The following is a 15,636-nucleotide window of genomic DNA, read 5'->3' as shown; positions in this document are numbered from 1 at the left end:
ATGATCATGGCGGCTACAGTTACTGGAGTTAGTTACTATAATTTGACATTGGAGCCCACGGTCATCAAAAAATAATAATAATTAAAAACATGGCAAAGCTTCAAACACTAAAGATAACGATTTATGACTTTACAGTAGCTTTTGTGCTCAGCCTTTAGTTTGGGGACCAATTCTCACTATCAACTACAACTTTTGTCTCAAACTCCTAATTTTCCGCTTATTAATATTAAGTAAATTAGTTGTCAAGTTTATATTTGGGGTAGGATTAAGGCATCTAAAATGCAGAATAAGGCATGAATATGTGCTTTATAATAACTAATAAACAGTCAACATACTAATAATATGCATGCTAATAAGCAACTAACGTTAGTTGACTGTGAGGAATGGTCCCTAAACTAAAGCGTTACCGCTATTATACCTATAAAATCATAAATGATGTAATCTCTTTAAAGTTTAAGAAGCTTCCAGGTATTTAAATTTTTGCATTTATTTCAGCAAAATATAACAAGGTCAGTATATATATTTTTATTATAAATATTCAGTGTTTAAACATGTCTGCAATGACGATCTGTCACAGAGTCCATGTCCCATTAGCATAAGCATGCAAAATAAGGAAAAATAATATTTTTTTGTAACCTGGTGGTATTACAACAGTTTATACATTAACATTAAATAGGGATTAGCGTTCTGTTTGGCTGCCTTTCAAGTACAGAAATTAAATGAAAGAAAATACGACCAACAGATTAATAAAGAATGATCATACATATGTTTTACACAAGCAATTCATTACGGTACATTATAGCAAACTGAGTGTAAATTATGAAAATATAATTTTGTCATCTGTAAACCTGTGAAATACATTGCATTAAGAGAGGTCAGTCTAAAAGGAGGAGTGAAAAGCAAATTAAGTTATCCATTTTCTCAGACAGGCGGCTCTACATCAGTTTCTTTGTAAACACATATTAATGATGTCACAAATAGTAACTACCTACAATATATGACTACATGTTAAGAAAATGCACTTACAGAAAAAAGGACATTTGCATTGAGACCCACAATATGCATACTATTTGCACGATACAGTACATTGTTTTAAAACGAGTAGCTATGGAAAATAATATGATCAAATCCAGCACAGAGGTCATACGGTGGCCTTTTCTTAAATAGCAGAGTTCAACAAATACACACAAAGAGAAGGAAAATCACACAGCCTAAAAACAGTGAAGACGGAGATAAAGGAGTAAAATAGATAAATAATACAAGAATATGACCTACACCCATAAAATGACACTGCTTTCATCATAAAAACAAATTACCATTTATAAACAAAGCATTTATGTCTAAGAAAGAAAATACAGTAGCTGACCAATTCTTCTGCAATGCTGTCACAATACGTGTTTGATATCTGGATCCAACAGTAACCAAACCCAGATTCCATGTCCTTGTTTTTCTTAAATACCTGTATTTTTCAAAAATGTCATGAGTCATGTGTCCTTTATTGGCTGGACATTCGATGCTCCTCTAGCTACAGCATATGTTTCAACTTAAAAGTACTAAAATAGAGACTAATCGAGTTCAAGGCACCTTATCTTTGGTAGAACCATGGCCACCTGCATCAGTTCAAAGTTTAGTAGTGTTTTAAAAGCAGGTACTTGGCAGATAGCAATGCATCTGCAGACCCGTCTCTTTGATCATACACAACACAAACGTGTCCATGGGGAAGGCAGAGCAGAAAGCAGTGATGAAGTACACAAGCGTTTGTAATGCTAACATGTAATGCATGCTAACAGCTTGATGGCTTTGAAAGAAGGGAACTAGAGAGTACTTTGAGAGAGGAAACGGTGTCTGACTCTTTGACGTCATCAGTAGGTACACACTGTGAGTAGAGGTCACTGTTCGGTTGAGGTTCTAGATCTGGATCCAGAGTTGCACGCTCTGGTTCTTTCTTAACTGTCACTGCAAATACGCTACTCTTGTCTTCCCCTGGTTTCAGGTGATAAATACAAGCTAGACTGTCCGGGGAAGCACCAATACTGGATGGCTTTTCAGGGGGGACATCTAATTTGGGCACTAAGGTGAAACAAGTGGCCTCAGGGAGAGTCAAAGCCACACTGGTCTTGTCCTGAATTAAAGCTCTGGCCCTGCTGGGCGAGCTAAGATCAGCTGGCTCATCTTGGTTCAAAGGCACCAGAAGGGACGTGCCATTCCACTTCAGAGATACTCCAAGATCCTCAGCTTCCATCTTCGGCCTTTTGGTTATTAACTGGTCATCACGACTCAGTTCTGTGTGCTCCACGTCACCAGAAGACCTCTTGGTAATGGCCCGCTTGCTCAGGTTTAGCGGGAGGGACTGGTCTTGAGGAGTACTTCCAATGGGTTGGGAGGTCTTGCTGAGATCCTGAGCCAGAACTTCAGAAAGTCGTTTGGTGAAGGTGTTCATGTGAGTCGAGCCCAGACGGGTGCGCATCAGTTGACGCAGCTGTAGACTACAGCCGATGTCCAGCGGGAGGATCCTAAGAGGGGGTAGGGGAGCGCTATTCAAGGCAAGTCCTCCGTTCTGGGAAGAGGGATCCGAGCTACACCCGGAACACTGGTGTTGGGGACTCTCAGGAGTCTCAGGCATACTGACTTTGGGCTGATGCGCTGTAATTGTTTGGTGGGGCGTGGAAGAATCTTGAGGAGTACTCGCTCCATTAAGACCCAGACGGGCTCGAAAGAGGTCCAAAGGACACAGTCCTTTAATGGGACTGAATCCTTCTAGGGAACCACCTGCCAGCAATTTGCAAGGCACTGACAGAAAGGAAGGAGCTTGAGGTTCTACAGTCTCTATCTTCACGTCTCGCCCCAGCACGGGTTGGTGGGGCACCGGAGTAGAAGATACAATCGACAGACCTTGGCCGTGAGGATGGTTGGTGAGCTTCAGTTCTTGAAAAATAGTCAGTGGCTGGACAATCTCTTGATGGGGTCTTGCTGGTTTCTCTAAGGGAGGTTTGGGGTACAAGGGCGGTCTTCCAACTCTGCCTTTGGACAGAACCTTGGCATTGCGTTTTCCAGGTGGTCTTCCTCTTTTTCGTACAACAACAGCCCCATCTGGTGGTGAGGCCTCAAAAAGTAGCACAAAATGAAAATTAATTTTCATTCTTCTGACGCAAAGTACACACATATACACAAAAAAAAAGACAATGCTTTCCTGATCTAGTATTATCCTTTATGATAAGTTGGTATTACGCAAAATCTGAGAGCAAGTACACACAGCTATTTTTATCAGTTCTGACATCAAACCTCGCTGACAAATATTTAAATGATTTTTTATACAGCAGTTTTGACAAAACGTATATCAGATAAACAGCACACGAACAAAGCAAACAGTGATTCGTCACATCACATGTCAGTCAAGATGCTCTTCCTGTGTGGCTTTATGGTTTTTAACCATTTTATTAAGAGTACTTGCATGCAACAAACCAAAAGTGTCTGCATTTCTCTTTTCTTGTGCTACAGATAAATAAAATCCTCACCTCGCTGGTAACTGCATTCGTTTTTGGACTGTTTGACACCCCTCTGCCCCGCACAGTCTTTTTGATGGTAGTGGGTGTGACAAATGTAGCTGTAGGCTTGCCAAGTTCTGTGTTTTCTCCCCTTACATGCAGTTCATAAGGGAGCATCAGCCTGGAATCGAACAACAGAGAACATAAGAAATCAGTTAGATGAGTGAAGCCCTTTGATACAGCAGGAATGAACTGCTGCTGTAATCAGAGCCTCACACTCACCTTTCATAATGCCTCCTGGTGCAGGTGGCAGCGCTGGTGCTGCCTGGGCTTCCACCCAACTCATTGTACACAGTCTTCCACAAACGATGTGATGTCACCTGCAGGTGATGGGGAGGACAATTACTCTCACTTCTACTACTGAAATCCCCGCTATCACTTTCATTCCGTTATGATGGATTACAGCTGACTCAGCGGAGCCAAGTAATGAAACAACATGGTAAACATACCCTCTCATAGCCCCCCAGCCTTTTTACAACTGAATACATGAGGAAGAGGTCAACTGTGGACAAATGAAAGACAGCTTGGTTAAATTACTAAGTTAGCAAAAAATACATAGAAGTGATTAGGGTACTGTGTAGTAAATGCTGCTCCAGAACCGGCTTTACTGACAAAATGCGCATTAAATATCACATGCGATTTATGATGCAGCCCTAGAAGTGATTCTACTAAGTGACTGGTGCTAAATTCTACATATAACATCAGTCATACATACTCTTTCTGAAACCCAGGTTAGGAACTTTGCTTATAGGGGAACCCCTGCGCTCCATAAAGATATACAGCTGATCCAGGAAGAGCTGCTCCTCTGGATGTGGGAGCCAGTTCCCATCCCAATGCATCTCCACACTGCCCATCACATTCTCCTACAGGAATCAGTTAGAACACATAAGAAGATCCTTCTTTCAGTAACTGCTAAACAGCAATATAAGTGTCTAAACCATACACACAGTTCCATTGAATGATACATGTGTTTTAACAATGTTGTTGAACCGAATGTATGAAGGAAACTGTTAAAACTACCACAGCATTAACATCAACCTTGAAATAAGAGTGCAAGGTTTATCTGATAATAAGATGCATGAAAGTGGTGTCTGTTGCTAAAGCAAACAGACGTTGGCCTTTTCTTTCAGAATCAGCATACGCCGATGGAGAGGAAAAGTTAAACGCTATAGCATTTTATTTTATGAAAATGAGAGCACTGAAAGATAAGTGATCTCGTGTTTAAAGACGTGCCATGCTAAATCTGCAGCTAATCTGAATAAAAAGCTGAATAAATTGAAACAATAAATAAATAAAATTTATGATTGATGCAGTGCTAATTGAGATATTATTTAAAGTACATAAACCATAACGTTTACTTTCTACCTTATTCTGTGCAGAAAATTGAAATAATTATTTGTAGTATATAAAACAATCATAAAATTGCCATTATTGTCCAGCAGTGTACTTAATTATTTTATAGCAAATTCAAAGTAATAGATAAGAAAATAATAAAAAATATATACATGCATATGACTGTATTTGATATTTCTTTCATTTCAGAAATCTTGGCTTAAATACATTTTTACATATACCATATAATGCCATAGCATCATTAAACTATCATGCACTGAATGCACTTAAAGAATGCAGAATCAAATTGTTTTAATCGAAATCAAATTTAATCGCGAATCGAATTGTTCTAAATTGGCAAAAATCATTCTCGAATCGAGAACCTATGAATTGAGAATCAAAAAGAATCGCTGTCTACCCCAAAGATTCGCAGCCCTAAGTGAAAATTAGCCGAATAACAGTAAATTAAGTTAAGTTAAAATCCCAATTAAAACTTTTATAGACAATTCATAAATCTTTCCAATATAGACCCTCCATAAACTTGAAGTTGTTAAGTTATGGTATATACTTTTAACTTTGAAAATGAATTAGAATACCAACTAATCAGCGTTGTTTTGAAGGATTGCAGGCTGACTAGCTAATCAATGTTACATTAGTTAATAGTAAATATTGTAGGTGAAGCATGAAAAACCGCAGTGTTCTCCAATAAGGTATTTTCATGGTAAATGCTTGTATTTATATATTTCAAAACACAAATTTGATTACATAAATGTTGATGTCTTATTGGAACTACTCAGCCTTGTACCTTTTGTGTTTTTTCTATTTTTGCTTCAAATCAAATTTTGCAATAATGATTTTTGTGATTAATAATGTTTTTTAAACCAGATCAGAATCTTTCATATAATAGAATTTTAATATAATATAATATGTAACAAGTAATTAGTAATTAAGCATTTTAACTAAATTATGTTTATAGCAAACTAGGACATGAACGAGATTATGACTGAAGAAATTGACAGTAAAGACACAAAGACAAAGATGGTGTGAAAGGAAGTCAAGACATCAAAGTTAAAACAAAACAGGAAGCACACAGTGACGCCACAGTATACTTTACCATTTGCTCAAAATCTTAAAACATCCTGTTTAGCCATCAGAATTGTATTCCATATAGATGTCTGTGGATCAAATTGTGTTGCTAAATTCCACAGCATACCTTCATCCTTTCCATCCATGACTCTGATAAATGGTTATGGTTTTGCTGATCAGCACCTTTGCCACCACTGCCCTTTCTTTTACGAGGTCGCCCCTTCAGACTGAGAGAGGAGCATCCTGGGACAGAAACGTAAAGCATCCTTAGGGCAATAGTTTTCCACTTGCATGACATTTGTAAATTCATTTTACAAACAGTGAAAATCCCATTTTCTTTTATGTAGTGTGGATTAGGGCTGGGCGATATGACCGATTCTCGATTTTTTAACCCGTCAACTTGAAAAAGTAATTTCAAGATAATTCAAGTAACTTGTTCTTTATTAACCCACTAGTTAAAGAAAATTGTATTCCAAGTGCACCACACATGAAGTTGTCGGCATATGATGAATGCAATCAATTAAGCAACCATTTGATCATTTAGTTGAGTTCAAATTTTTGGAGTCCAAAATTTTGGAGTTTTCACAATGACTCAATCACCTTTTTCAATGACAATAACAAGGTAAAAACTAATGCACTATTGAACACACTCAATTTGAGTTAAAAATTTATATGAATGAATTCAAATAAATGGCATGTAGCCTAAGTATTTGTCAAACATAAAGGCATAAAGGTCTTCTATCAACATTTACTTGTACCATGTAGCCGTTCAAACTAGCACACGTAAATTTTGAACCCTGTACTGTCAACTGCATTAGCCTGCCATATAACAACAGAGTTTAAAGTCACAATCTATCAAGATTATAGCACTCACCAAGCTGTGTCAGAATGCTGGCATTGCTGTCTAGAGTCGGGTGGTTGAAAGTATCCCGGCAGTAGAGGACTCTTGTGGTGTCGAGGTCCACTTTTATCCCCCCCAGAGCCAGCAGGAGAGGGTCCTGAAGACTAGGGGAGCTAGCCTGATCTGGGACACGTCTTTGAAGGGAACGAAAGCGGCAGTACTGGGGGTAACTGAGAACCTTAACCTTCTGGTGTAATACTTCATCTGTAAGAGAACACAAAACAAAAGTGTCAGTCCACAGATTTAGAAAACAACTTATTTACTTTAAAACAATGATCAGCACCATCACCATCAGATCAGTCGTGTTCGAAGCCAAATTAATGTATATTACGTAGTTATATTGCTGTATACTGAAATACTATAAAAATATGGCCGATATCAATATCATCTACAATCTCAAAAAAATGCTTTTATGTAAGCTGAACCACCTTAAATGTTAAATCGTGCTCTGACCTTTTGATTTTATATATATATATATATATATATTTATATATATATATATGTGTGTGTGTTTTTGCTACTAGTTTAATTAGAACTATGTGACATATAGCTCTATATTATTTATTTATTTATTTTTTGTATTAATGAGAGCAACTTTGCGTTTATTCATTTTTTGTTGCTCATTTTAAAATAAAATAAGTTTGGTTTTATCTCCCTTTTATCAAATAAGGCAGTGTTCAATGCCTGTTGAATATTAATTACATAAATTACAAGACACCACATAATTAATATCCATGAGCCAAATTAATACATTTTAGAATAGTTTCTCCTCCACCTTTCATACTGACACACACACCTCAGGATTTTTGATCTGTTACTCACCCTCGCTCTTCGTCTTTCCTTCCTGTGGATAACTAGCATCTTGTGACCCATCAGACTTGTGAGACACATGAATGTTTTGACTGCTGTGCTTCCACTGTGGCGGTTCCTGACAAGTCCACTTCACCAGATCCTCCACTCTGACCACAATCTTTTTTGATACAGCGAGGACTTCATCCTGCATGCAGAAACGCATATAAACATCAATAACTCAATACTACATATCTTTATACATTCAATGAGCTTACAGACAGGACCAGGTTTTGCTTAATGGCTTGAAATATTTTAACACCTTCAGTTAATGAGAAGCCTCTCCCTTTTTCCTATGTTATACTAGTTAACAATAGGACACTCGTCACCTCAGGCAAAAACAAAGCAATCCAAACTGCTTAAAAAAAAAAAAAAGAGGGGGGGGGTGTAAAGGCCAGTTGACATTTAGATGCTTATCTTTGCAACATTCTCACATTCAACTGTTTACGATGGAAACTGAGAAAAGCAAAAAAAGAGAAAATTACTCTTTACTTATTTATGTTCTTATAGCATATGTTGTCTGTTCAAAATGCTTTCTAATTCAGGCATGGCTACTTCATACAGCAAAAGAATGAGCAAGGAGTATCTTTCATTTTCAAATAAAAGTACCTGAAAGCAGTCTTGACACTTTTGGTCAGCATATATAGCTGAATTACCTAACAAACTATAAATGCTCTAGTTTATGTTCATAAATAATTCAAGCAACTTCAACATTTTACAAGATTTCACTTTATTTGTGATTGGAGTAGCAATCTCAACGCGCACTGTGGAACCTCCCAGAGGCGCATTTTCTACCAACACACTCTTTAAATAACAAAAAAATATTGCGCCATTGACATAGTCTATTTCAGCTCCTTAAAATAGCAATGCGCCAGCAATGTGCCTGAACACACCTCTTTTTTAGACCAGCACGCCCATGGGAGTGAATGCATTTGCTAATTAAACAACGTGACACTAGACGGGAAAATGTGAACGCCGCTAGACTGAAACTAGCAAACACTCTTGCACTGCGCCTTGCATCGCATTGCGCCGGGGGTATGATAGGACCCTAAAGCTTGCCCACATGAAAGCTGTTTTTACAATATGAAATAAAATGATATTTGCAATGCAGAAAGACATTTTAATTAATATATTGCAGATAAATACAATAATTGCTGTATGTATTTTGCATTATTTATAATTTAATCAATTTATATTTTAATATACCAAAAATAACTTTTACAGGCTAAAGTTTTTTTCTTAAAAAGTTTTGTTGTTTACTGTTATTGTAGTTTTTGGCAAGAAAATAGCCTTTTGTAATAACTATTATAACAATATCAACTCTTATAACAACAACATCAATGTTGAAAACAGTTTTTGCTGCTTAAAGCTGCCATAGAATGCATTGATACAATATTTTTAATTGTTCTATGATGTCCCAAGAGTGTGTTTGCAAAGTTTTAGGGTATGAATCATAACCCGCTGTTTAAGTGTATGTCCACTTTAAATGAAAATGAGCTGGTGCTCTCACCTCCCTTCCAGTGTTGCCAAAACTGTGGTTTTCCCGCAGACTTTGGCTACTTTAACACTGTTGCTGCAGGTTGCTTTTCATGTCCATGGAAGGGTTTTGTTGCGACCTGGCAACCCTTCTCCCTTTCTCAGAAGAGTGCGGAGCTTCAAGAGCTCATTCTCGGTGTTACGGTGACCGTGTTAATCACCTCACACATTGCTTCCAAAGGCAATTTTTAACTACCACATTCCTATTCACAATCATTTTGGTAGCACGTGAAGGCAGCATTAGTGAAAACAGGCATTGATAATGGTAGCTTTAGCAACATTAGCCTTACGGAGAGCCAAGAATCTCTTTTGGACAACAAAATATGAGGCGTGATGCATACTGAGTCTGGAGTCTGGACATCTGAGCACAAAGTGTTGGTATCGATCCCTCTTTCAGAAGCAATCTTTGCATAACACCTGAACTGACCCTCGTTTGTAAGGCAGTCCGTTGTAAAATGCTAGTACAATGTATAAGACTTTTTTCCCCCTTTTTTCCCGGTACATATCCTTCAAATATGAAATGTAACCACTATGTCCTCAGCGGTGACTCCTATGTTTATTGGTGCATCCCAACACACAACACTTTTTTAATGACTCTTTGGCGCTGACATTGTATCTCCAGCAGCTACAGCAAGAGAACAGTAATGGCAGACCGCAGCTTCTCACCATAGACAGGAGAAGAAATGGACACAGCCACCCCATTGGATTCAACGGAGAGTGAAGTCAATTAGACAATTATATGTTATAATTAGTCAATTGCAGACGTTGTTGAATGATTTTGTCCCGTTGCTTTTATGGACTCTCTATGGGCTTCTGCCTTGACTTCATGCCTCCACGTCCCCCCGATAGCCTCATAGACAGTAAAAGATCGTCTGCAAGCTTCTCCTCCTGTCCATACGGTATTTTCTCTACTGTGCGACAGAGAGTCGCAGGTTATGACGCAATCGTTAGCCTATTTTTACAAAAACTGCTTCTACGGGACCATAACGTAAGATACAAGGGAATGGGGCCTTTTATACATTTTTGTGTTTCTTTAGAAATAACGAATGGACAAATGGAGTCTTTAAATGCCTCAGATGTAAAGTTAATCGCTTTCAAAGTGATGACAAAATGAATGGGAGTCAATGCAATGTTAACGCAGGTGGGGGTCTGCTAGCCAATGGTGGTACCCAGGGGTGCTTCAATAAAATATGAAACCCTGTCCCCCTGCTTCTCACTCAGGGCTGTGTATATGCTAATAGGGCAAAGAGCGTCACAACTGGGCGAGACTTTCACTGACTATGTCATCATAGTCTGGAGCTGCTTGTGTGGAGAGAGTCTGTTTATGATTTTTTTGGATTTATAAAACAATGAGTAAGTTTTTTACCATTATAGTCTGATTGATTTCACACACTGCGGCCACAAAACTGTATTCAAACTCCTTATAAAAGTGATTTTTGCATTCTATGGCACCTTTAATATTTTTATATATCAGGAAACTTTGATGAACAGAAAATGTAAAATGACACAATGCATTTCAAATGCAAATCTTTTGTCAATTGTCAATTTTTGATCAATGTAATGTGCGCATATCTCATTTTTTTCTTTTCTTCTTTCTTTCTTTCTTTCTTTCTTTCTTTCTTTCATCTACGTTCAGGATGATAACATACAGTAATCAAGTGCTGTTGGATGGATCTATGCACTCCTTTCCTTCAGCCAAACGTTATTTATGTAACTTTTCGCATCTCTCACCTCTCCGTGCTCTACTGCTCTGCCCTTCGGGGTGTCCTCAGGTAAGAAGTAAAGTCTAGAACTGGCCAGTAGGTGCCGTTGCGTCTGATCTTCCCACAGCAATGTAACCTCTGCTATACACACTGGTTCCTGGGGGCCACAGCGCATGAAGTAGAACTCCCCAAGCTTCCAAACCTGCGTTGGACCCCCAGATGCTTGCTTGCAACCCACCGACTTATAAAAGGCAAAGGTCCCTCGAAGGCAGCTGGGAGCACCTAACCACTGTTTAAAACAAGAGCAAATAGATTAGAAAATAACCTGCACATATGAGAACAACAGAATACAGTCGCCCACATATGGCTTTTTTGCAGCTGTGTGAGAAAATGACATATTTGATAAGAATACCTTCAACAATAATGAGTCAGAGCACAAAAATTATAGGTTGCACAAGTTCACGAGCATTAAAAGCAGTCTATGGTAAAACAACAACAACTTATCAATTCATATAGTTCACATTTAGAATTTGATCTTGTGCAGGTATTTTAAGCAAATATTAATGCTGTCATTACACAAACACTTCATAACAGTCGGGGCTCTGGAAGAAAACTTATGCATACAAACTATGAAGCTCAAATACACACATGCAAACACCCTTCACATGATTCAAATTATCGGTCTGAGAAGTAAGCATTGCAGTCTTCTCAAACCAGCCGAGAAGTAGGAAGAATAATCTGACTTTTATCAGTGTAATCTGAGGCAAATTAGGTAAAATTCCCAAATCATAATATACAGTAGGAGCAAATAACACAAGAACTAATCATTCACATAACCTACTCAGAACTGCTTGGTCTTTGTTGGTTTCCATGGTTGAAAACACATTCCAATGTATTAATCTACTTAGGAATTGCCTGATAGCAGCGGAAAAACGCATAAAGACTTTTTTTATGGAAAGTAAAACATAAAAATTCTATAATGACGGTGCCAAAATGTGGTTTGCTTCTAAAATGGACAATAAATGTGACTCAGTGAAGGCTGCACTGCATAACACAAACAAACACATTTAATATTTCAAGATGCATATGAAGACTGATTCATTCATCTTAAACAAACAATAGATAATTCAGTTAATACAAATTACTTTTTTATTTATTTATTCATTATTTTATTTTTTTTAAAGCATGAATGTATAATACTGTGGTTTGGTTTAAATACATTATTTTACTTTTACATTACATTTAAATATCTCAAAAATAAATACTTAATCTATACTTAAAACTACAAATAATACAAAGGCTGATGGGAATTCACTAATCCGTATCAAATTCAGTTAATTGGATAATATATTTTTTCTGAGCGCAGTGTATGGATAATGTATTATAAATTATAATATAACATATAATTAGTTACTTATATTTTAACTTAATCTATACAATTTGAATTTTTTTTTTTTTTTTATATATCAGCACCAAAGGCTATTTCCATTGCAAAAACAGTGTATGCTGACAAATAACAAACACAGCACTATAAGAACTTAAATCTAAACAAGATCTTTGTTTTCATTGTTATTTGTTTGAAATTTATATATTATAGTATTAATAAATAGGTTATAAACAATGCGACATGCACTTGTAAATTATTTCATTTATCCGTAATATATGTATTTTGGAAAGGGGCATGATTTGGACATGCACAGCATTGTATATCATATGTTTTCCATTGTTACAGTGTGCTACTGCCTCTTATAAGCGGGCTGAACGTGACATAACGTGCTTTAACTTAATATGTCAATCACAGGTCGTTAATACACAGTCATGGGTCACTCACCCCCGCCCCACCCCCACCGGTAACCCACATTTTCACCGAAAAACCGACCAATCACAAGCCACAAGATTCGGCGTCCACATGTCGAGCGCCTACTGGTAAAAAAGGAGAACTAGTCTACAGTTAAACCACAATACACGTCTGTGACTGTCAACTTTTTACTTTATGTACTCCGACAAACACCACAAGGAATTTATCATCCCAATTCTAAACACACGGAGAGCTTGAGAAAGATTTAGAAAGGCAAAATATATAATAAACAATATGACCTTGGAGATTTTAGTGTGCCCAAAATCGTTTACATTTATTAGTATGCAAATTACAATACGCTCATATAAGACTTGCGAACAATACAAAATGTCTATATTTTATATGTATAATCATTTAAATAACAACAGTGATAAACAACATCCTCAATCCGGGTGCTTTGTGAGGCTTACTAATATTGGAATTCATTCAATACGTGCAACAGCATATTTTAAGCAACTTCCTACTGCCACATACATAAAAGTGTCATATCATTTCAAATATTTACTGCCATAGCTTAGCATTCTAGCCAACACGACAAATATCATATTAATATTAAAAAGAAATGAACAACTAACCGATATTACGTTATATTGGCTAAACAGAATATTTTAAAATGTAATATCACGGCTCATACGACGACAAAATAACTTAATCATGACGAAAAAACTTCTTGGTCTCAAAGAAAATCAGCAGCTCCACCAAGTTTACCTCTTCCTACAAGTTTCATTACCACGTCATTTTAAATTCATGCTTAATATGCGCGAGATTGTATCTAAATATGTGTCGACATATTGTGAATAAAAACAATACAGCGTCCCCTTTAAAATCGAGGACTGGATTAGTATTGTTTTTAATAGAAAATAAAACAAAATCTGTTTGGCAAATGTGAAATGTGGGGGTGGGGGCAAGAGGGAGAATCTAGGTAGTCAACACGACACAAAGAAATTAATCATTAACGAAAAAATCGAAATATCAAAAGCACGCGTTCTTAATATAACATTTTTTTTTTTTACACAAAACCGACATTGCGTAGAGGAAATTTCAAATACATTTTAAAACAAATAAAAGTTTCTCGTCGAAATACGAGACAATATTTTCAAGTCTGCGTTGGCTTTATTGGGAAAAAATCAATTCGGTATTTTAGCGAACTTCAAATATTACGACGTGTCGAGGGGGTATCGATTAGCAAACAACGATTTTTATTTTCAAAAACAAAGAAGCAAATTTCAAGCTCGCGCGGTGACCGCCTCGAGCTGCAACAAAGTAACAATTTAAAGTTGTAATTCAGTTTACCTGTATCGTACTCTGCTCCATTGCAACTCAACATTCCCTTATCCCTCTCGATGCCCCCTATCAAGTTACACAGCCGGGTACTAACAGCACCGGCACACACATACATGTAGCTGAAGAAAAGCTTGTGCTTTTTTGTGAAAATAGGGCAGGATCTAGGTGTGGCTTAACTCCATTTGCCAAAAGAACTTTAATATATGTTGTGCACTGTACATAATATTGCTTGTGGAAACATGCTGGCTGTTTAATTTAATCCAGTGACGAACTGCGATCATTAAATACAACACAATTTCAATATGGAGCCTTGAAATCAGCATTTCAAGACAAAATCTATATCTACAGTACAGAGCATGCGTGTTGATTTTTAATGAAATTGCACATTTTGAATGTATCAAGCTAAGAGTGAACCCTTAAAGATTTTACATTAAGTGTGACGTGTAATATTTATAATTTAGTGCTATTTGTTTATTTATTTATTTTAAATAATACAATAGCAGCTATATAATGTTTGATATGTCATATATTTGCAGATTTCATCTGAAAATAAGCATTTTCCAACTTGTAAACACTAGTCTTGTTGGCCAGCATGCTGTTTCCTGAAACAATTAGATGAACCCGTTTTAAAATGTAAAATAGATATTAAAATATTTATATAATAAGCAATATGAAATTCATATATTTTGTTCTCCAGCAGAGGGAGTGTGCACGTGATCATTTCCACGAGACAATGGCTGTGAGATTTAATTTTTTCCCCCTGCTCTTGCTGACGTCATAAAGCTGAACTGCATGAAAGCATGGTTGATTCGTGGTTGTCAGGGTTGCAAGGAAAAATATCATCATATTAGTCATTTATTTAAAGCTTGTTTATATTATTTAACTAGGCAGGAAGCCTAGCTTTCATTGTTCAAGGGGGAGGGCAACAAACAAATACAATCTTTACAATATTGAATGCAAATACTATTGAGAATTTAATTATTTCCCATAGTCTGGAGATATGGAGCCATGCAGGGCTTAAAAAAAAACAACAAAAAAAAAACAAGAAAATTAGGAAATGCAATAAAGACTATTGCATAGGATATTCACTAATTAAAACTCATCTACTATTTATATATGATCAATCATTATTAATAATAAAAATATAATATTTTTCATTTTATTCATAACAAGCTTTATACAAATAAACACAAACTGTAATAAAAATAACAACAGTAATATTAATAATAATAATAGTGGAATAAATATGATGTAAAGGGTAACTAGATTTAAGTCAATTATGCTTCATTAAATTATAATTTATTAAATAAATAAATAAACAAACAAATAAATAAATAATAAAAGGAATTAATGATTGTGCCACGAAGCAGCAGTCAAGGTCCATTGTTTCTTGTTTCACATATGGCTCTGCATATGAGCACTAATGGTCAAACTACATTAACGACATGAAATTATATCTTTGCTTAATAAATATATAAAAACAATTAAGTAATTTCTGAAGAGATTAAGAATTCGTCTTAAAAGTAAAATGCCTTTTAAGAA

General features: G+C 36.4%; 1 protein-coding gene across 1 annotated transcript; it reads right to left on the bottom strand.

Annotated features, from left to right (window-relative positions):
* Positions 1–510: 510 nt before the first annotated feature.
* On the bottom strand, positions 511–14,260 carry zgc:77151 (uncharacterized protein LOC337153 homolog). The gene is made up of 10 exons (XM_052587531.1): positions 14,104–14,260; positions 10,981–11,241; positions 7,687–7,861; positions 6,838–7,068; positions 6,091–6,206; positions 4,261–4,408; positions 3,995–4,047; positions 3,768–3,865; positions 3,516–3,666; positions 511–3,103 (listed from the first exon to the last, which is right to left on the bottom strand). The coding sequence occupies exons 1-10, from the start codon at positions 14,122–14,124 to the stop codon at positions 1,784–1,786; spliced, it is 2,574 nt and encodes an 857-aa protein (XP_052443491.1). The 5' UTR covers positions 14,125–14,260; the 3' UTR covers positions 511–1,783.
* Positions 14,261–15,636: the final 1,376 nt, after the last annotated feature.

The sequence above is a fragment of the Carassius gibelio genome, chromosome B21, assembly GCF_023724105.1.
Source record: "Carassius gibelio isolate Cgi1373 ecotype wild population from Czech Republic chromosome B21, carGib1.2-hapl.c, whole genome shotgun sequence".
Classification (NCBI taxonomy): domain Eukaryota; kingdom Metazoa; phylum Chordata; class Actinopteri; order Cypriniformes; family Cyprinidae; genus Carassius; species Carassius gibelio.
The sequence above is the reverse complement of the archived record's forward strand: the minus strand, read 5'-3'. Positions and strand labels throughout refer to the sequence as shown.

Excerpts from the sequence above, each read along its gene's own strand:
- zgc:77151 (XM_052587531.1), bottom strand. The coding sequence starts at position 14,124 with ATGGAGCAGAGTACGATACAG. Across the intron at positions 7,862-10,980 it reads GAGCAGTAGAGCACGGAGAG|GATGAAGTCCTCGCTGTATC; the intron begins GTGAGAGATGCG and ends TTCTGCATGCAG. Across the intron at positions 3,866-3,994 it reads GGCTGGGGGGCTATGAGAGG|GTGACATCACATCGTTTGTG; the intron begins GTATGTTTACCA and ends CATCACCTGCAG.